This window comes from Phocoena phocoena, chromosome 3 (assembly GCF_963924675.1).
Source record: "Phocoena phocoena chromosome 3, mPhoPho1.1, whole genome shotgun sequence".
NCBI lineage: Eukaryota > Metazoa > Chordata > Mammalia > Artiodactyla > Phocoenidae > Phocoena > Phocoena phocoena.
Window position 1 is genome coordinate 161,194,471 of NC_089221.1, and position 20,531 is coordinate 161,215,001.

Consider the following 20,531-nt stretch of genomic DNA (forward strand, 5'->3'; position numbering starts at 1 on the left):
CCGGTCTTATACAAATGGAAGTTGATGGAGAATCAGGCTGGGATCCTGGCGAGAGCAGCTGCTCGGTGGCAGGGCAGATTCTGAGGTCTGACGGCTTTACCGCACAGCCCCAAGTTCAGAGCGCTCAGCGTCTTGGGGTCGGGGGGCGGGGGAGGCTGGGCTTCCCGGGCAGGCCTGCAGATTGACGTCACTTCGAGCGGGCCGCTGAGGAGGGTAGGAGGCACTTTGTGTCTTTAAGGCCGTTTGGAGGCGGGCCCTGACGGCTGACTCCGCCAGGAGCTCTCCTCCCCTTTAAGGCGCGCGGCAGGGGCGGGGTCCCCACGGCCCCTTTAAGGCGCCGTCCGCGTCCGCCGGCAGAAAAGCGGCTTAAAGGCGACGCGTGGCGCGATGGCGGCGACCCCACGCGCATGCCGGGGGCACGGGCGGCCCCTCCCGGTGCTGCTGCTGCTGCTGCTGTTGGCGCTGCCACCTTTGGAGGGCCCGCCGGGCGCCGCCGCCTACTTCCCAGAGGAGCGCTGGAGCCCCGAGTCGCCGCTGCAGGCGCCGCGCGTTCTCGTCGCGCTGCTGGCGCGCAACGCGGCCCACGCGCTGCCTTCCACGCTGGGCGCGCTCGAGCGGCTGCGGCACCCCCGGGACCGCACAGCTCTGTGGTGAGCGCGGCGCCCGCGGCCCCGCATCCGGCCTGCTGTCCCCATCCCGGCGGGTCCACGCCGCGCCCCGCCCGCTGTCCTGGCACCGGGCGGGGCGGGCCAGCCCTACGCGTGCCTTTTGCTTGCTGCCCCCCATCAGGGCAGGCCAACCCCACGCGTGCCTTCCTGCTTGCTTTCCCCCTGCCGCATTAGCACCAGCTGGAACGGCGCTTTGCCTGCTGGCCTCTTTAGGGTGGGGCGGGCCACAGTTCTGCCTTCTGGCCCCCGCATTAGGGCATATCCGGGATCACCCGTGCCGCACTGCCCGGAACTAACCCGCCAATCCACTTGGTAGCACACACAGCTTCAAAGGGAAGCCTGAGAACCCGCCCCCACCCTCAGTTGGGGCGTTGTAGTGGCCCACATTGCACTTCTACTAACTGAACGTCTTTACGCTCCTGCTGCCGTATTGCTCCCAGAACCCAGCCTGAATCGGACCTCTTGCCTTCTGATTACTGGAGTGGGTGGGTCGGGTAAGGGACGGAAGGCGAAAGGTTGCGGGGAGTGGATCCTTCCTAGAAGCAGAATAGGGCAGGGCCATGAACAAGCCTGACTGGTGACTTACCGCTTCCTGCCTCAGTTTCTTCATCTGGAAAATGGGGATACTAATATAATTCTAGTTGGGTTGTCTCTGAAGATGAACAAGTTACTGAGTGTGAAGCCCTTGCGCCTGGCATCAGTGACCAGAGCTGTGGTTATTATTATCGTTACTGTTATTGTCATCGTTGCTATCCTTGTTGTTGACTAAATAACAGTTCTTTTGGGAGAATAACTCTCAGCTGATGGTCAAACTAGACTTCCAAATATTCCTTTTCCCTCCAGGCCGGATAATCCAAGCACGCAGTTGGTGTTTAAGAAATGTTTGTTGAATGAACGAGTGACCACAGCCCACTCCAAAGTGGTATTGCTCGTAGGAGAGAATTGAGGAAGGTGGGGCAGGGCTGCATGATATATATATGTTTTTAAATTAAATCTCACATATTTAGTAGCGAATGTGGTTATAAGATCCTTGATGCCCCATAGTACGCACGTCATCTAATGTGTTTTTCCAAAATTAGCTTGTTTTAATCCCCTCTGCAGCCCCGTGAAGTGGGTCCTGTCCTCACCCTGTGTGTCACAGATGAGGAAATTGGGGCACGGAGCGCGGAAGTGTCTTGCCCAGGGCTGTGTAGCTGGTGGGAGGCCCAGCCAGGTCGTGGGAGCCCTTGTTGCCTTGCTGCTCCTCGTCCTGCCTTGGTCTCCCTAACTTCACTCACTGGCCTGTTCTGTCTGCAGGGTGGCCACGGACCACAACTCAGACAACACGTCAGCCGTGCTTCGGGAATGGCTGGTGGCCATGAAGAGTTTGTACCACTCTGTGGAGTGGCGGCCGGCAGAGGAGCCCAAGTGAGTGCCAGGCCTTGCCCTGCCCCCTGCCCCCAGCTGGACTTGGCTGTGCCCCTGCTCACACACCCTCCATGACTCCCCATCATCCTGGGCCAGCCCCCAGCCCCCAGTCCCTGATGCTCTAGCCCAGCTCTGCAGCCTTCAGCGCTGGCTGTGGCTACTCTCACCCCACCTCAGCTTCACCAGTGGGTCATAAGCCTCCCATTGGACCTTTGCCCCGCCGTTCGCTCCACCTGGAATTCCTTCATTCCTTGGTCTTTGTGGCGGACGCCCACTGCTTTGTTCCCTGTGTCACTCAGCTGCAATGTCAGCTCTGCTGCTAGGCGTCCCTATGAGCCCCTGAGTGATGTGGACTTCGGTTCCTTTCACTCTTTCAGGATTTATTTCTGTACCCACGCACTGCCCAGACCAGATTAGGAGTCTGGGAGGTCTTTGGGTCTTCTCTCCTAGTGGCTCCCCTCACCCTCAGGGATGTCTCTGCAAGGCAGTAGAGGCCCTTTCCCCTCCCCTCTGGGCCTTTGCACATGCTGTACCCCCTACTGGGGACACACCTCCGTTCTCCTATTTTCTCCTTGCTTCTTCCCAGCCTTCAGATCCAACTTACACATCCCCTCTTCCAGGAAGCCCTCTCTGACCACCCCACATTCAGCCAGCTCAAACCTCTCTGGGCTCCAAGAATGCCCTGTGCTTCCCACATCACAGCTGCCTCTCCACAGGTCCTACCCAGATGAGGAGGGCCCCAAACACTGGTCTGACTCACGCTATGAGCACGTCATGAAGTTACGCCAGGCAGCCCTGAAATCGGCCCGGGACATGTGGGCCGATTACATCCTGGTGAGTTTCTTGGCCAGCCAACCCATGGGTCCCTAGCCGAAGGTCTGGGGTATCCAAGGGAAGGCAGAGTGGCGGGATTTGGAGACCAGCCTTAACCTCATTTTACAGAGGGGAAACTGAGACTCTGAGAAGGGAAGTGAGTTGTCAGAGGTAACACAGCAGGTTAGTGGAGGAGCTGGGATTTGATCCTCGGCCACCTGGATTCTTAATCATCAGGAACAAGTGGGCTTTTGTGTCCCCTGTAGTTGCACACTCGGGTCATCTCCACTTTTATCAGCATCACCAGTGATGTGAGTTCTCTCTGCAACCACGATGATGACCTCTGGGTCACTCCAAGAAGCAGGAGGATGGGGCGGGGGCTGGGGGATGTTGGCGACACTGAGCCGCTGAGCCCTGACTTTCACTTCCTCCTCCTGGGCCTCTGGCAAGAGGGGGCCGGTTGAGGTTTTGAATGCAATGTTGGGTTACGTGCCCACAGGTCACGGGTCTCCTGTGAGCTCCTTCAGCCTGGCTCCTTGACCTGGGCATGGTCCCCTCCCCTGGTGCGATGGGCAGGGCATTGACAGCTGAGCCTGGTTCGCCACGGAGGTTGAATGCAGTGATGCCAGCCTGACAGTGCCCACGGCGGGTTTCCATCGACGTGCCAAACCTCCAGCTTTGGTCTCTACCTTCTTAATTTATTAATCGGCATATACCTATCGTCCACTCCCTGTGCCCTCCTCGTGCCGGGCCCTGGGGACACAGTGAGGATCACACAGGCTGAGCCCCACCTTCCTAGCATCCCAGGAAAGGTGGATGTGACCAGAAAGCAAACAAAACTGCATGAGGAAATACCAGAAGGTGGCCAGTGCTGTGAAAGACACTTGATGATACAGCAGTGTTCTGGGGCTGCCATAACAAAACACCAACACTGGCGGGCGTAAAACAATGCAAGTTTATTGTCTTGCAGCTCTGGAGGCCAGCAGTGTAAATCAGGGTGCAGGCAGGGCTGCATTCTAGGGGAGGATCCTTCCTTGCCTCTTCCAGCTTCTGGGGGCTCCAGGTGTTCCTTGGCTTGTGGCTGCATCACTCCAGTCCCTGCTTTTGTGGTCACGTGGTCTCTTCTTATAAGGTCACCAGTCACCGAATCTAGGGCCTACCCTAATCCACTATGAACCCCATCTTTTTTTAAAAGTAATTATTGTTTTATTTGTTTATTTATTTTATATTCTTTTCCATTATGGTTTATCACAGGATATTGAATATAGTTCCCTGTGCTAGACAGTAGGACCTTGTTGTTTATCCATCCTATGCATAATAGCTTACATCTGCTGATCCCACACTCCCAGTCCTTCCCTCCCCCATCCTCCACCTGCTTGGCAACCACAAGTCTGTTCTCTATATGTGTGAGTCTGTTTCTGTTTTGTAAATAGGTTCATTTGTGCTGTATTTTAGATTGCATGTATAAGTGATACCATATGGTGTTTGCCTTTCTCTTTCTGACTTACTTCACTTAGTGTGGTAATCTCCAGTTGCATCCATGTGGCTGCAAATGGCATTATTTTTCTTTTTTATGGCTGAGTAATATTCCATTGTATATTTATACCACATCTTCTTTATCCATTTATCTATCGATGGACACTTAGGTTGTTTCCATGTCTTGGCTATTGTAAATAGTGCTGCTGTGAACATAGGGGTGCATGTATCTTTTGGAATTACAGGTTTGTCTGGGAGTATGCCCAGGAGTGGGATTGCTGGGTCATATGGTAATTCTATTTTCAGTTTTCTGAGGAACCTCCACACTGTGTTCCATAGTGGCTGCACCAATTTGCATTCCCATCAACAGTGTAGGAGGGATGAACTCCATCTTAATTTTCATCTTAATTACATCTGCAAAGACCCAATTTCCAAATAAGGTCACGACCACAGGTACCAGGGGTTGGGGGGCCTCCCTTAGGAGGGGGCCCTAGCAGAGATCTAAAGGAGCCAAGGAGCCAGCCTCAGCGGGAGCTGGGGGCCAGTGTCGAGGCAGAGGGAACAGAGCAGAGAGCAAGCCTGGGGCATTCAAGGACTGGCAAGGAGGCCAGTGTAACCAGAGTGGGGTGATGGAGGGGATAATGCTGAGGTGGTAGGTGGGGGCCGGACTATTCAGGCCAAGGGAGGGATGCGGCTTTTACTTTGAAGGTAATGGGGAGCCATTGAGGGTGTGTGAACAGGAGAGGGCTAGGTTCTGATTTCTGATTTTCTGAAGTCCCTGTGGCTGCCGTGGGGAGCAGGGCCTGTGGGGCAAGAGGGGGCGTGCAGCAGGAGGCCAGGGTGGGGGCCTGTATGGGGCTGTGGGTTCAGGATGTGTTCTGAGGCCAAGGGGACAGGCCCTGCTGGATGTGTGGGTGCTGGAAGGACCTCACGTCCTGGCCTGAACCTTGTGGGGAGGACGGAGCCATCTCCTGGGAGGAAGAAGGATGGAACAGGCTCCTCCTGGGATCCCTGTGAGTTGGTGCTTTCTCAGACCATTTTATAGATGGGAAAGTGGAGGCTTAGAGAGAGAAGTGACAGCCTGCTGGGTGGGGTCTCAGAAACAGTGAAGAACAGAGGTGGGGCTCGAACCTCCCAGAACCGTTGAGCCCAGGGCCACCTTGTCTGCTTCCCTGGGTTTTGCTTACGTTGTTTGACGTTGACTGGTTTTCGCTTTTTTCTCTCAGCAAACCTGGGTGGAACTCAAGGCTTTGGTTCAGAACTCAAAGCAGCTTTTGACATACCATATATTTTTGTAATCGGGGACTTAAGTAATCCATATTGGAACGTGAAATCATTTGTCTAGTGTTTTAAAATTATTATTAAAATGGCCTCTTTTTTTCTCTTTTTACAAACACTGTGGGTGTTACTTGTAAGAAAATATATAAGAAACAAGAAGAAGCTTGGAAAGAAAGAAAAAAATCATCCCTTGTAGTCGTACCTCCCAGAGAGGCTCGCTCTCTGGCTGTGTTTTTTCATTCTGTGTGCTTCCAAAACTAGTTTCCATCACCCCAAAGGAAACCCTGTGCCCGTGAGCGGTCACTCTGCATCCCCTCCCCCAGCCCCTGGTGACTGCTAATCTGCTGTCTGTTTCTGTGGATTTGCCTGCTCTAGACATTTCACATAAACAGGATCATACGCTATGTAGGCTTCTGGGTCTGGCTTCACTCAGCCTGATGTTTTCAGGGTTCATCCGGGTTGTAGCGTGTGTCAGTGCTTCACTCCTCTTTCTGGCTGAGTGATATTCCATTGTATGGATGGACCACGTTTTGTTTATCCATTCATCCGTCAGTGGACACTTAGGTTGTTTCCACAGCTTGTCTTCTGTGGATAAGGCTGCTATAAACGTGGCGTGCAGACGTCTGTTCGAGTTCCTGTTTCCAGTTCTCTCAGTCTGTACCTAGGACTGGAATTGCCGTAACTCCATGTTTCACTTTCGGAGGAACTGCCAGACGGTTCTGGCTGTTTTCACTGCATCTATATTCCAAGGTCACCAATTCAAATGTCCACGGGGGTCTGGGCAGGAACATAACAGGACCGCACGGCTTGTCCCAAGGGGCAGCCACCTCCCGTCTCCAGCTGGGGCTTGCCACGTGGGAATGCCCTTCCCACGTTGCTGGAGAAGGCAGGGATTCTGGTTTTTGCTCCTGTTTATAGCAAGTGATTCATACGTTCTAAAAGTCCTGCACAGGGAGCTTCCCTGACGGCGCAGTGGTTAAGAATCCACCTGCCAACGCAGGGGACACGGGTTTGAGCCCTGGTCCAGGAAGATCCCACATGCCGCGGAGCAGCTAAGCCCGTGCGCCACAACTGCTGAGCCTGCGCTCTAGAGCCTGGGAGCCACAACTACTGAGCCTGCGAGCCACAACTACTGAAGCCCACACTCCTAGAACCTGTGCTCCGCAACAAGAGAAGCCACCACAGTGAGAAGTCCGCGCACCGCAATGAAGAGTAACCCCCACTCGCCTCAACTAGAGAAAGCCCGCGCGCAGCAACGAAGACCAAACACAGCCAAAAATAAATAAATAAAATAAATAAATTTTTTTTAAAAACAGAAAAACCCTGCATGGGTAACAGAAAACATATCTGTGGACCAAATGCATTAAAAAAAAACCCACCTCCTAATAGTTGTATAATATATCATGTTGGGTGTGTTTTCACATCCCGGTAGACAGGAACGTCCTTACCTAATTGTTTTCTGTGGCTTGATTTTTCAGTTGTCTCAACACATTCTGCAAAGGGACAGCAGGGCAGGGCCAAAGTTTCTGTAGCTGATTCTCCACTGCTAGACTCCTGGGTCGTTCCCGGTTTGTGTGATGAACAACCCTGCCATGAATATTCTGGTGTGGCCTTTCTGGAAGGTGTTGGTGACATAACGGTTCTGGGGGGACAAGCAGGCACCCCCCCACCGTGATGACCCTGTTCATGGGTTGGTGAGTTTCCTTCCAGGCTGCAGCAAACAAGTTATCATCTTTTTACCCCAACATTCAAGGTGTTAAAAAAAAAAAAAAAAAAGCCTAATGTAAAGATCCTATTTTTAGGAATTTCTTTGTGGGCACTTCACTTACATAGAAAAAAGTGTGGTCCTCCCAGCCCCGACTGTCCTCCTCACTGACCAGTGCTGCCCATCTTAAAAGTTCCCATAAACGGAGCCACGTGGGCTTCCCTGGTGGCGCAGTGGTTGAGATTCCGCCGGCCGATGCAGGGGACACGGGTTCGTGCCCCAGTCCGGGAAGATCCCACATGCCGCGGAGCGGCTGGGCGCGTGAGCCATGGCCGCTGAGCCTGCGCGTCCGGAGCCTGTGTTCCGCAACGGGAGAGGCCACAACAGTGAGAGGCCCGCGTACCGCAAAAACAAAAAAAGTAGCCACGTGATGCACCCACTGTCACTTCCCGTGGCTCACCAGCACCGTGTGTGGGACCCATTTGTGTCGCTTCGTGCTGTGTGGTCCGTCCCTTCTCTTGCAGTGTCGTGTATTTCATTGTGTGAACGTAACCCTGCTGGTGACTTAGGGCAGAGCTGTCCGTTGAGAGCAGGTGGCTTCCAGGGCCGCACGTGCTATTCCAGGTGCCCCCCCTCCCCAGGGCTCCGGCCTCTGCCCCAGCTGTTCCAAGCTGTGGCCTAGCCCGGCTCACTCTGGCAGCCCGCACTGATGCCATGCCGGGTGTTTTGCAGTTTGTGGACGCGGACAACCTGATTCTCAACCCTGACACGCTGACCCTGCTCATCGCTGAGAACAAGACGGTGGTGGCCCCCATGCTGGATTCCCGGGCTGCATACTCCAACTTCTGGTGTGGGATGACCTCCCAGGTCAGGGGGTTACCATGGTAGGGCAGGGGCCTGCGGGTGCTGGGGGCTGGATTTGCAGTCTAACTTAACCTCACACTGCCTCGTGGTGAGCATTTGATAAACACTGTTGTGATAATCCTTAAATAGACCTTGAGGGAGGGTCTACGATTGTGTGCCCCCTGCCCCTACACCCATTACTGAGGCAGAAACACAAATGCAGAGAGAGGAAGTGACTTGCCTGTGCTCACATAGCCATGACGTGATGATGCCAGGATGGGACTTCAGGCACAGCTTGATCCAGGTGTTCAAACAATATTCCTCTTCCTCCATCCCTTGCGTGGCTTCATTTTCAGACTCCTGGGGAATGATCTCAGCAGCATTCAACCAAAGTCTACTTTGATTGAACCTTGTCCAGTTTCCTCCTACCCCTGAACCAATTACTGAAGTCAGGAAAATGTCAGGTTCTGATTGTCCCACCCAGTGATGAGGGTGGGGTTTTAGGCAAAGCCAGGGAGAGTGAGGGGCCGGTGATGGAGCAGGGCTGTGCCAGGGGAAGGGGGCTAGGTGGCTAGAGCCAGGATGCTGACCCATCCTATCTCCTCCTATCTTTTTGTTTTGAATTGATGTGTAATTCATAAAATATAAAGTTCACCATTTTAAAGTGAATAATTCAGTGGTTTCTATATTTTAAAGTATGTCATAGAAATCTAAATGTCATATGCTAACAATTCCAGTTCGTAAAGGGTAGGAGGAAGGGAGAGGACTGTTCCAGAAGCTTTTAAAACTTCTAAAAGATTGCCCCCCGACTTTCTTGAAGTCCCACTTCTGATGTTTAATTTTAAAATCAATGGATCTCAAATATCCAGTCCCTTTTTCAGCTTTTTAATTTCCTTTCTCAAATGCTGCTTTTCTGATCAGAAGTATTGAGCTGGGTCTGCAAATGACGGACTGTTTCCCTGGGTTTCTGTGCCATTGCCCAGCAACTGAGGCTCTGGGGTTGGAGACTGACAGGCCCTGCTCAGAGCCCTGTGCTCAGGGAATGCCCACCACAGCCACAAACTGGCACCCAGTCTTACTCTCCGGGTGTTCTGTGCCTCCTGTTGTCCCGGGCCTCCAGCCTCACCTTTAGGGACCCCCATGCAAAAATCTGCCCACCTCCCCACAGGGCTACTACAAGCGCACGCCTGCCTACATCCCCATCCGCAAGCGGGACCGCCGGGGCTGCTTTGCAGTCCCCATGGTGCACTCGACCTTCCTGATTGACCTGAGGAAGGCGGCATCCAGGAACTTGGCGTTCTACCCTCCCCACCCTGACTATACCTGGTCCTTCGATGACATCATTGTTTTTGCCTTCTCCTGCAAACAGGCAGGTGAGCCCACAGGGGATTTGCCATCATGGGATGTCTCTCTGCTTCTTTGGGACCAGTGCTGAGCCCGCAGAAGGTTCACAGAACCAGAACTGCAGGGTGCAGCGATGACTTCAGGTGCAGCTGTATCCAGGTGTTCAGATGATATCCCCAGGACCTGTTCTCTCTCCAGCCCTGGCTTTGCTGGGTGGCTTCACTCCCCAGGTCTTTAAGATCTGCTTATTGAAAGTTATTTCCATCTTGATATTTTCCTATATTCCCCCAGATATCTGTGATTGAGCATAATTGTTCCCTAGTTGTATACTTCGGGCAAAAAAAAAAAAAAAAAGTTTAGAGAGGAAGAAAACATAGCCATATGCTGACCTGTCATTTATTTTTAAACCACGGGTCAGCAAACTATATGTCCCACGGGCCAGATCTTGCCCACTATCTGTTTTCGTATGGATGCAAGCTAAGCATGTCTTTTGGGTTCCTGGACCCAATTCCTATGTGTGGAGGTGGGGGTGTATTCCCCACACCAACAAGCAGTTCTGGGACCCCAGCAGGGTGTCTGAGAATTCAGCTCAATTCCAACTCGGTTCTGGCTCTGTCTACTTGGAGATAGCCTCAGATTCCACAGGTTAAGGGCCCAGTCCCACAAAACTATGTCCCCCACCCTGCTTCAGATGCTGATTGCAAGTCCAGGTTGTCACCTGTGCTTCTGACCAAATGGCTAGAAACCAAAGGTTTCTGCGACTCCTTCCTTGGGTTCTGCTAATTTGCAAGAGTGGCTCACAGAACTCGGGAAACCTGTTTACTCACTAGGTTACTGTTTATTATACAAGGATATAACTGGGGAACAACCTGGAGGAAGAGATGCACGGGGCAAGATTTGGGGGAAGGGGCGCAGAGCTTCCACGCCCTCTCTGGGCACGGTCCAAGGGCAGACTTGAGTTGTTGAGACAAAACTGTTTGGCCCACAGACCTAAATACTTACTGTCTGGCCCTTCAATGAAAATCGTTTTCGTTGGGTTTATCACTTTAAAAAAAGATATATACTCATTATAAAATTTGAAACCATTCAGAAAAGGAATAACACAGAGATAATGTAACTCATGGTTTGTCCAACTGCATCTCATTTTTGTGCATAAATGTGCATCTTTACTGTTCACCCGCAGTTTTGTGGTTTGCTTTGTCATGGAATCCTGCAGGGACTGAGTCAGTACTGGTGCAAGGCGCTCGTTAACAGTTCTGGAGTTTTTTGGCACTGCGAACCCCTGTTCTGGCTCCAATTCCCAGATGGAGCGCCAAGGGGTTCTCTGCCGGTTGCTGGGAACAGCTGGACCCATTTACGCTCTGGCCCCGAGCTGGGCTGTGAGGCTTATGCTCTGTTCGGAGGTTGCCTCCACTGCCTTACTGCTCTGTTTTCAATTTTGATTGTGGTTTCCTTGGCCCCAGAGATCCAGATGTACGTCTGCAACAAGGAGGTGTATGGCTTTCTGCCGGTGCCACTGCGGGCACACAGCACCCTCCAGGATGAGGCCGAGAGCTTCATGCACGTGCAGCTGGAGGTCATGGGTGAGTCTGCCTGCGCCAACCTGGGAGGGCTGAGTCGCCTCCCTCTCCCTGCCATCTCACATCTGTGAACACTGACTGTCTGCTCGGTGCCAGTCTCTTTGCCGGGCACTGGGAACCCAGTGTGGATGGTTGTCCCCCCTCTCACAGAGTGCTGGCTTGCAAGCAGCTGTGCACGGCATGCTCGGGGAAATGAGGGTGGGCTTTCTGGCGGAGGTGGCATTAAGATGCAGGGTAAGTAGGAGTTAGCCGATAAGAGGATTGCAGCCGGAGGGAGCAGCACATGCGGAGGCCGGGAGGCTGGAGGGGCTGTGAGCTCAGGAAACAGGTGAGGTCGGCGGGACAGAAGTGGGGCTGGTGAGCTGGGCAGGGCTGGCAGGCAGGGCCAGGGCAGAGGCCTCAGACATTCGGCTGAGGAGCGGGCCTTTTCCCCCGGGGCAGTCGGGAGCCATGGAGGGTGTAGGAGCAGTGAGGGCAACAGGTTTCACTGATGACCCTGCATGTGCATGGCAGCATCTAGGACACAGCCATTTCGGGCCATTTTGTCACTCATGTCCCTGCCAACCTCCAGACCCACTATTGTTTGTTTAATATCTATCTTAACGGACACTTTTTTTTTTTTAACTTGAATACATTTTAAAAAGGAGACTACATATTTTTACCGTGGTTGCAAACTCATGTCTCTCTAACAGATATTCAAATAAATCCGTAGACTATTAAACTAGCAGCTGTCCCTCTGGTGAGGTGGGCTGAATGCATAGGTCCGAGCTGCCATTGATGCTGCTTGAGGAGGGGATTCTGCCCCGGCTGAGGGTCTCTGAAGCAACCGGACAGTGGTACGGCGTCCTCTTCCATGGGGGCCTTGCCCTGTGCTGACCACATCCTCTGACGGCCTGTGAAGCAGCATGGCTGTACCTCCCACTGCACAGATGGAGAGAGCCTTGGAGGGCCAGGCCCCCGCCCTGAGGTTCAGTCCGTGCCGCTCCCCCACCACCGCCCCCCCCCCCCGCCCCCGGCCTGGCTCTGATCCGTTTCTGTCTGTGGCTCCCCCTTGTGGCTGAAGGTGGAATGACACCCTGCCTTTGTTTTGTGGGGGCTTTGGGGTCTTTTGAAGTGACACCTGGAGGCTGCAAGGTCATCAGGGTGAAGACCCCCGCAACCCCCAAGTGTCTGTCCCATGTAGTTGCCCACGCTCAGCCTGGCAAACCCACCAGGCTGTAGTCTTAAGAAGTGGGTCTCTGCCTCTTGCCAACTCCTGTGGGCGAGCAGACCCCGAGAAGCTTCTCCAGGCTGCCATAGTTTTCCTAGTTTAACTTTTCACATATATTTCCGTCGTTATTTTTGGCCAGAAGACTGTTTACGCTGCCGTTATAAACGGAAGGCACAACAGAAGCGTGAATATTTTCCTGTTTCCCAAGCACCAGAGCAAGTCACACAGAACCAGACGGAAGGAGGGTCTGGAGGTTTCAGATATTTGTGCGAATCCTTCCTTACAGTTCTAGTGAAAACCACCATTTTCTCCACCTCTGTGTGGGTACCTGTTCCCGGGCTGTGCATGTGATTTCTCATGTGTTCAAAAATCTTTCAGGACTTCCCTGGCGGTCCAGTGGTTAAGACTCTGCGCTTCCACTGCAGGGGGCACCGGTTTGATCCCTAGTCAGGAAACTGAGATCCCGCAAGCCGTGCGGTATGGCCCAAAGAAGAAAAAAATCTTTCTTACGATGAAATTTCAGGCTTACAGAAAAGCTCAGAGCGCTGCCCTCTGTGTGTGGGGAATCCAGCAGCTTCCTACCCTACCTGCTCATGGACTATGGGGTGTCTCTCCCAGCTGGCCCCATAAACTTGGCTCAGTGTAAATCCTGTTCTTTCAGTTTTAGCACACACAGCAGTGACAGGTCATATGTGTGTAGATATTATGTAGTCATCATAAAAACATGATGACTGTTTTTATTTTATTTTTTAATTTTTTTACTAAAATTTTTTTTCAATGTTATGTTTTTATTGATCAGTCTGTGCCCAATTAAAAAATAAACAACCAAAAAATAAACAACCAAAAAATATCTAAAACTACTTAGAGACAGGCAGATGCAGGAGGTGCATAGGGCAAGGTATGTGGAAAACAGTGAGGAAGCCTGCATTCCCTCTCGGAGCTCGACGTTCTCTGTTTTTAATATCCTTGTCACCAGACGCTAGCCAGGCTCTGGCCCTCCCCGGGGTCCCCAACTGTTGTGATTCCACCAGCTGACGGGTTTTTTCCCTTCTTGTGCTTCACATCAGTCAAGCTGCTCAAGCGTGGTGTCTTCTGCCCGGTGTCCGCGTCTGTGCTGTCGCCGGCTGCTGCGTGTGGCTGTGGCTTGTTCTCTTGTCTTGCTGTGTAGTATTCCATTTAGATGTTCAACCACAGATTTATTCACTCTTGGCTGTGTCATGTGTCACTTTACCAGTCTTCTCCTGAGCGGCATGGGGGGCATTTCCCATTTTTCCCAACATTGCCGTGTGCGAGAGAGTTCTAGACATGCATCAGTGGGTGCAAAGTTAGGGAATATCCACAAGGTTGCCTTCACTTCTTATACCAGTTGCAAAATCTGGGGTCCCCAAGACCATGTTCAGGTTTGATAGTTCACGAGAGGGACTCAGAACTCACTGGAAGCTGTTATACTCACAGTTACAATTTATTACAGCCAAAGGACACAAATTAAAATCAGCAAAGGGAAAAGGTGATGGGGCAGCATCCAGGAGCGTTCCAAGCACAGAGATTCCTATTGTCCCTGTCCCTTCCCGTGGAGTCATATGGACAGTGCTTGCTTCTCCTAGAACTAGTATGTGACAACATGCATGGTGTACTGCCAACCAGGGATGCTTCCCAAGCCTTCATGTCCAGTGTTTTTACTGGGGCTCCTACACACAGATACAGATGGTTGCCACATGGCTAACCTCCATCTCCAGTCCCTGCAGAAATTGAGCCAATACCAAGTAGCCCAAGACCTCCACCCTAAATCACACTGTTGGCATACATACCCAGTATGGCCCAAGCCCTGAGATAAACAAAGACATTTCCAAGGGCTTCAGCCTCCCAGGATCTGGGAGCAAAGGCCAGACCTCTCTGTGGTCAAGTTTAATTCTTCACCCTATGATGGGTCTAAGGGGTGTTATATTTTTTATTTTTTATTTTTTGCGGTACGTGGGCCTCTCACTGTTGCGGCCCCTCCCGTTGCGGAGCACAGGCTCCGGAAGCGCAGGCCCAGCGGCCATGGCTCGTGGGCCCAGCCGCTCCGCGGCATGTGGGATCTTCCCGGACCGGGGCACGAACCCGTGTCCCCTGCATCGGCAGGCGGACTCTCAACCACTGTGCCACCAGGGAAGCCCGTGTTACATGTTTTGACGTGGCTCTCTGGAAAGGCTGCATTGTGTTGCTCCTTCTGGACCTAATATGCTCCATTTTCCCAGAACTGATGAGAAAGAATGAAGAGATACCCCCACTTCCCATCAGCAGGTCCTTTCACCATCCACACCCAGCGGGCAGGCAGAGGCTGAGAAAGAGAGGGAAAGGGCACCTGGGATTTGAATTTGAGTCTTCAGATCCCAAAGCCTCGCCCTTGGGTCCTAGGCTCCCCTGAGGAGGACAGGGGGTGGCAGGGAGCTGTGACGGGCCCTGGATAGGAAGAAACCCCAGGGCACAGTGTCCCTGGAGGAGGCCCAGGCTGCGAGGTGGGAGGCGCCAGGTTGACCCTGGGCCTTGCCCAGGCTTCTCCCAGACAGAGGGGCCTGTGTCTGTCCTTTGAGCTCACACAGGGCCTTTGTTCTTGGGGAGGCAGATGCCACACTCACCTTTTCTGGGCCAGCCTGGTAGATGACGGGGAGCCTCACCAGGCTCACAGTCCCCTTGGATCTGATCCTTCTGTGGAAAACCGTCAGGGATGTACCAAGACAGGGCCCCGGGGATATGGTCTGAGCACTGCTCACAGCAGCTAAAAGGGGAACGATCGCAAACACCCTGAAATTCTTGGCATACCTGGGCTCGTAGATGTGTCACTCCAGTCACATGGCCATCTTCTCCCTGTATGTCTTCACACCGTCTACCTTCTGTGTGTATCTCTGTATCTGAATTTCCCATTTTTATAAGGACCCCAGTCAAACTGCTTAGGACCCCCCCTAATGACCTCATTAAAGATCCTATTTTCTAAATAAGGTCACATTCTGAGGTACCAGAGTGTCAAGATGCCAAAGTATCTTTTTGGGGAGGATACAGTTTAACCCAAAGCAATGTGTGTGATTTCATGGCAACTGATCATGACATAAACCTCTGAGAGACTTATTAGCCCATTTTATAGATGAGGAAAGTCATTCCTTTGTTCAGTTTATGAGTTTGTGCCGAGCTCTGTGTGCTGGGCGTAGGGAGCCAGTGTGAGTGAACGGACCTGGTATCCGTCTGGCAGAGCTCATGGGAGATAATCAGGGAGCCGGGGAGGTAGGACAGCAGAATGAGGCTTTGACGGAAGCCCAGGCGCTGTGGGGACCCCCAAAGGTACCTGACAGCCTGGGGAGGTCAGGAGACTCCTCTGCTGCCACCCACCCACCCCCCGCCCCGTCCCAGAAGGCCTCTTAGCTGATAACTCAGGGGGAGGAGGGGAGGAAGGAAGGGTATTTCAGTAGAGGCCCAGCATGTGCAAAGGTCCAGAGGTAGGAATGGGGGATGGGTAAGTCTGGAGCAGTGCCAACAGCCAGAGTGGGTAGGAGGCGGAGGAGAGAGACTAGCACTGATGTTGTGAGCGGGGCTGTGTCGGACAGGGTTTCCAGCACCAAGCTGAGGAGCTCGGGATGACAGGGAGCCCCGCAGAGGGTGGGGAGGGGGCGTTGGAAGGAGGCTGGACACCCCCCGACTTCCCAATGACCCCCGTGACCCCTCGGCTTCTCTCTGCCGCCCAGTGAAGCACCCATCCGCGGAGCCCTCGCGGTTCCTCTCGGTGCCGGCCAAGACGCCAGACAAGATGGGCTTTGACGAGGTAGGCTGGGCCTTCCCTCAGGGGTGGGGCCGGGGGCCGACCTGGAGGGTCCAACCAAAGCTCTGGGCCACAGGTCTTCATGATCAACCTGAAGCGGCGGCAGGACCGACGGGAACGTATGCTGCGCGCGCTGCAGGAGCAGGAGATCGAGTGCCGGCTGGTGGAGGCTGTGGACGGCAAGTGAGTCCCACCCGGTGGGGGAGGGGCGGCTCCACGTGTGGCTATGTGGACCTGGTGGGTGGCGGCTGTGGAGCGGATGTGAGTCTGACCCTGCGCGGGGTGCTGGCAGGTCTGCGCACGTAGTGTAGACCACGCCCTGGCAGCCCACATTGGGTCCAAGAGGGGTGTGCGGGTTGGGGGGCGGGGTGGCAAGGGGGAATGTCGCTGATGGTGGAATTGCGGGCAGAGAGAGTCTTCCACTGACCCCCTCCTGTCCCCCCTTGCAGAGCCATGAACACTAGCCAGGTAGAGGCACTGGGCATCCAGATGCTGCCCGGCTACCGGGATCCTTACCACGGGCGGCCCCTCACCAAGGGCGAACTGGGCTGCTTCCTCAGCCACTATAACATCTGGAAAGAGGTGGGTCCCACAGCGGGGCAGGCCCCTCCTCAGCCTTCTTTACAGCTCAAGGAGGGAATCACCTGCATCCCAGACGGTCTTCTCTCTTCAGTGAATGTGTCACCTGAACTCTGGGTGGGTGAGCTGCTGTCCTTCTCCTGTGCAGACGTGGAGCCTGAGTCCGGGGAGGGTTAAGCCTGACTCTAGGAACAGGTAGGGTCTGAGGCCCAGGACCTCCAGGAGAAACCTCTTCATGTGCACCCACTGTCAAATACCTAGAGCCTGGGCACTGTGCTCATAGCTTACTAGTAGGAGTAATAGCCATGGCGACGATAACTAATGCAGACCCCACACGTTGGTACCCCGTTAGCCCCAGAGGCTCATCACACACCCTTGGAAGGGAAGGTTATGATGGGCGAGGATGCCAGGCACGGACTGGAACCTGGGACCAGCAGGCGTGAGGCCAGATGGGGCATTTGGTGTTTGAGGCGACAGGTGCTCAGCCAGGTTGCCCTCCTTTTCTGATATTCATCATGGAGGTCATGGGGCAGGGATTGCGGTGTCCAGGTAGCTGTAGAGCCAGAGGAGATCCAGGTTCAAGTCCAGCCCTGCCTCTGAGAGGGGTGATCTCTGTGAGCAAGGAAGGCATTTCCCAATCTGAGCCTCAGTTTCCCCAGATGATGGAGTCACAACTTCAGGGGCAGTTGTGAAGATTCGCTAGTTCATTCATTCTGAGAACATTTGTCAAGGACCTACTGTGTGCCCAGCCTGATGCTGGTGCTGGGGACATGACAGCCACCAAGATAGACCCAGCCCCCTTCAGGGCGCTCACAGCCCTGGGAGGTGGGGAGACTGATGAGAATCCACAAAGAAATGAATGACAATGAAATAAGTGAGAGGCATCTACAGGAGAGGCCCAGGGTTATGAATTATCCTCAACTGGCAGCTTTGGGTGATAGGGAGGACCTCTTGAGTAGGTGACAGGTGAGCTAAGGCCAGAAGGGTGAGAGGGAACCTACCTGCTGCTGTGTGGGGGAAGGGTGCTCTGTGTCAAAGGCACAGCGTAGGCCCAGGCCCTGGGTTGGGAAGGAGCAGCCAGGCTGAGGTGAGGCTGTGGAATCTGCTGCCAAGTTGTGAGGAGGAAGTTTTGGCCAGGAGGTCGATCCAAATTGATGGTGGTGGGCTTCCCTGGTGGCGCAGTGGTTGAGAGTCCGCCTGCTGATGCAGGGGACATGGGTTCGTGCCCCGGTCCGGGAAGATCCCACATGCCGCGGAGCGGCTGGGCCCGTGAGCCATGGCCGCTGAGCCTGCGCGTCCAGAGCCTGTGCTCCACAACGGGAGAGGCCACGCACTGCAAAAAAAAAAAACAACAACAACAGTTGGTGATGGTGGTGTGTGTGTGAGTGGGAGTAGTTTGCTTTTCTCCTGATGCCCCAGAGCTTTTAAGCAGGACTGGCTTCGGGGTCAGGCCTGGCTTTGATCTCTCCAAGATCTCAGCAGGGCCTCCTCCCTCAGGTTGTGGACCGCAGGCTGCAGAAATCACTCGTGTTCGAGGACGACCTGCGCTTCGAGATCTTCTTCAAGAGGCGCCTAATGAACCTTATGCAGGATGTGGAGCGGGAGGGTCTGGACTGGGACCTCATGTGAGTGGAGCCTGGGAGGGGCCAGAGCTCAAAGGTGTGGCCTAGAGCCTCTAGGTCGGAGGGCCTTTGCAGGTTAATATGTTGGGCCAACTTTTGGGAGCTTGGCGGGAGAACTTGTTCTTGACCCAGAAGTCTAGGGACCTGGTGGAAGCCTGCCAGCTCGTCCAGGGTTTGGAGACTTGACTGGAGCCTGTGGGGTAGAGAATAAGGCTAAGAATTGACCCGGAAGACTGGGGACGTGGCTAAAGAACTTGGGATGTGGCCTGCGGTGGGTTTGATCCGAGCCTGGGGGCTTGGCTGAGTGGGCTACGCCCACGGGAACCTGGGTCTCAGAGCAGTGCTAGGTAGAGTATGGCCAGCATATTTCTGGAACTGTCCCTTGGAGTCTCATGTAGGTGGGTTGGTTCATCCTCGCCACCCCACCCCTGCCCCTAGCGCCACGTGCGGGGCCCTGATCTGGGTTCTGGGCCTCAGACTCAGGACCGTGCTGTTGATAGGAGCAGTAGCTTCTCCCCTTCACTCCTGCCCACCTGCCTCACAGCCCTCTGAACCCAGAGCAGCTCCCCTCTCAGCTCCGCTCTCCTTCCTGTGGCACAGCCTCCCCAGCTCCAAATCCTCCCTGGCGCCCTCATAAAAGCCCACTCCCCTCCCTGTGGCCCCAGACCCCTGTGGGCCTGCTCTCACCCCAGTCCAGTCACGCCAGCCTCCTCATCGCTCCCCACCCCCCCAGGGCCTGACAGGGGCTCCGTGGATCTCTGCGTTAGCATTCTTGTGTGCACAGGCGGGAGGAAGGTGACTGGGCCCCCGTTCTGCACCCCAGCTACGTGGGCCGGAAGCGGATGCAGGTGGAGCACCCCGAAAAGGCTGTGCCCCGCGTGAGGAACCTGGTGGAGGCTGACTACTCGTACTGGACGCTGGCCTATGTGATCTCCCTGCAAGGCGCCCGCAAGCTGCTGGCTGCCCGGCCACTCTCCAAGATGCTGCCCGTGGACGAGTTCTTGCCGGTCATGTTCGACAAGCACCCAGTGTGAGAGGGGGTGGCGGTGGGCAGGCGGGCTGGGGTCTCGCTGTGGAGCTGGCCTGGGTGGGGGCGTGAGGCTCATGGGTCCCAGGGAGGTGGCTTTTCCTCTGCCTGCTTCTTCCTCCATCTGGTCCCTCGCCGCCGCCCTCCCCCCACCCCTGCCACCCACTTCTGTCTCCATTCGCCTCTTATCCCCCAACCCACCGCGGCCCCCGTGCCCCTCCTCCCCTGCAGGTCTGAATACAAGGCCCACTTCTCCCCTCGGGACCTGCGCGCCTTCTCCGTGGAGCCCCTGCTCGTCTACCCCACACACTACACAGGGGACGACGGGTACGTGAGCGACACGGAGACCTCGGTCGTGTGGAACAACGAGCACGTCAAGACCGACTGGGACCGGGCCAAATCCCAGAAGATGCGCGAGCAGCAGGCCCTGAGCCGCGAGGCCAAGAACTCTGACGTGCTGCAGTCCCCCCTGGACAGCGCTGCCCGGGATGAGCTCTGAGAGCTCTGAGGGGCGGTGGCCATGACTCCAAAGCAGCCTGTCGCCGGCCTGGCCCCCGCCCGCCCGCCGGGGACGACCCCTGGCAGGCCAAGGAGGGCTCCCCACGCAGGGCGGCGTCCAGCCAGCCCATGCTCAGCAGTCACGTACACGCAGGCAGCATTAACGGAGGTGCCTACTGCATGCCAGGAACAGGTGGATCGGGTGGTAGCAGTTCGTGCGCCCAACACTTTAAGCGATTACTGGGCACCAGGTTCCTGTGTTCTGGCAGCGAATGAGGCATGGTTGTTCCCTCCCTCGGTGATGGATCCGGTCGTCAAGCGTTATCGATCCCCCATCAAGAAGCAGGCGCTCGTGATACACATTCACTGTTTGAATTCACTCGAGTATTTATTGAGTGCCTACTGTATGCTGGGCACCATTCCAGGCTCCGGGACCAGTGAGGTAAACTTTCATGTATTCAGACACATACTGAGCACCTGCTATGTGTCTGGTACTTGCGACACAAAAGTCCTGACTGACTCGGTGCGTTTACTGAGTGCCTGCTGTGTGCGGGGAGCTGAGCTTTGTGTTAGGGCTGGAGATAAACAAGGTGCTTTTCACTCCTAAGTGGTTTCTTCCCCACACATCCAGAGAGCGTCTCCTGTGTGCCGGGCACTGGTGATACAAAACAGGATGACAGCTGTTCAGTCA

At 54.6% G+C, this 20,531-nt stretch overlaps 1 protein-coding gene across 1 annotated transcript; it reads left to right on the forward strand.

Moving 5' to 3' along the window:
- Positions 1-361: 361 nt before the first annotated feature.
- On the forward strand, positions 362-20,196 carry COLGALT1 (collagen beta(1-O)galactosyltransferase 1). Its single transcript, XM_065873384.1, has 12 exons — positions 362-650; positions 1,965-2,075; positions 2,792-2,909; positions 8,080-8,214; positions 9,359-9,563; positions 10,998-11,117; positions 16,041-16,117; positions 16,191-16,297; positions 16,564-16,696; positions 18,191-18,318; positions 19,139-19,345; positions 19,574-20,196. The coding sequence occupies exons 1-12, from the start codon at positions 388-390 to the stop codon at positions 19,839-19,841; spliced, it is 1,872 nt and encodes a 623-aa protein (XP_065729456.1). The 5' UTR covers positions 362-387; the 3' UTR covers positions 19,842-20,196.
- The last annotated feature ends 335 nt before the right edge of the window (positions 20,197-20,531 follow it).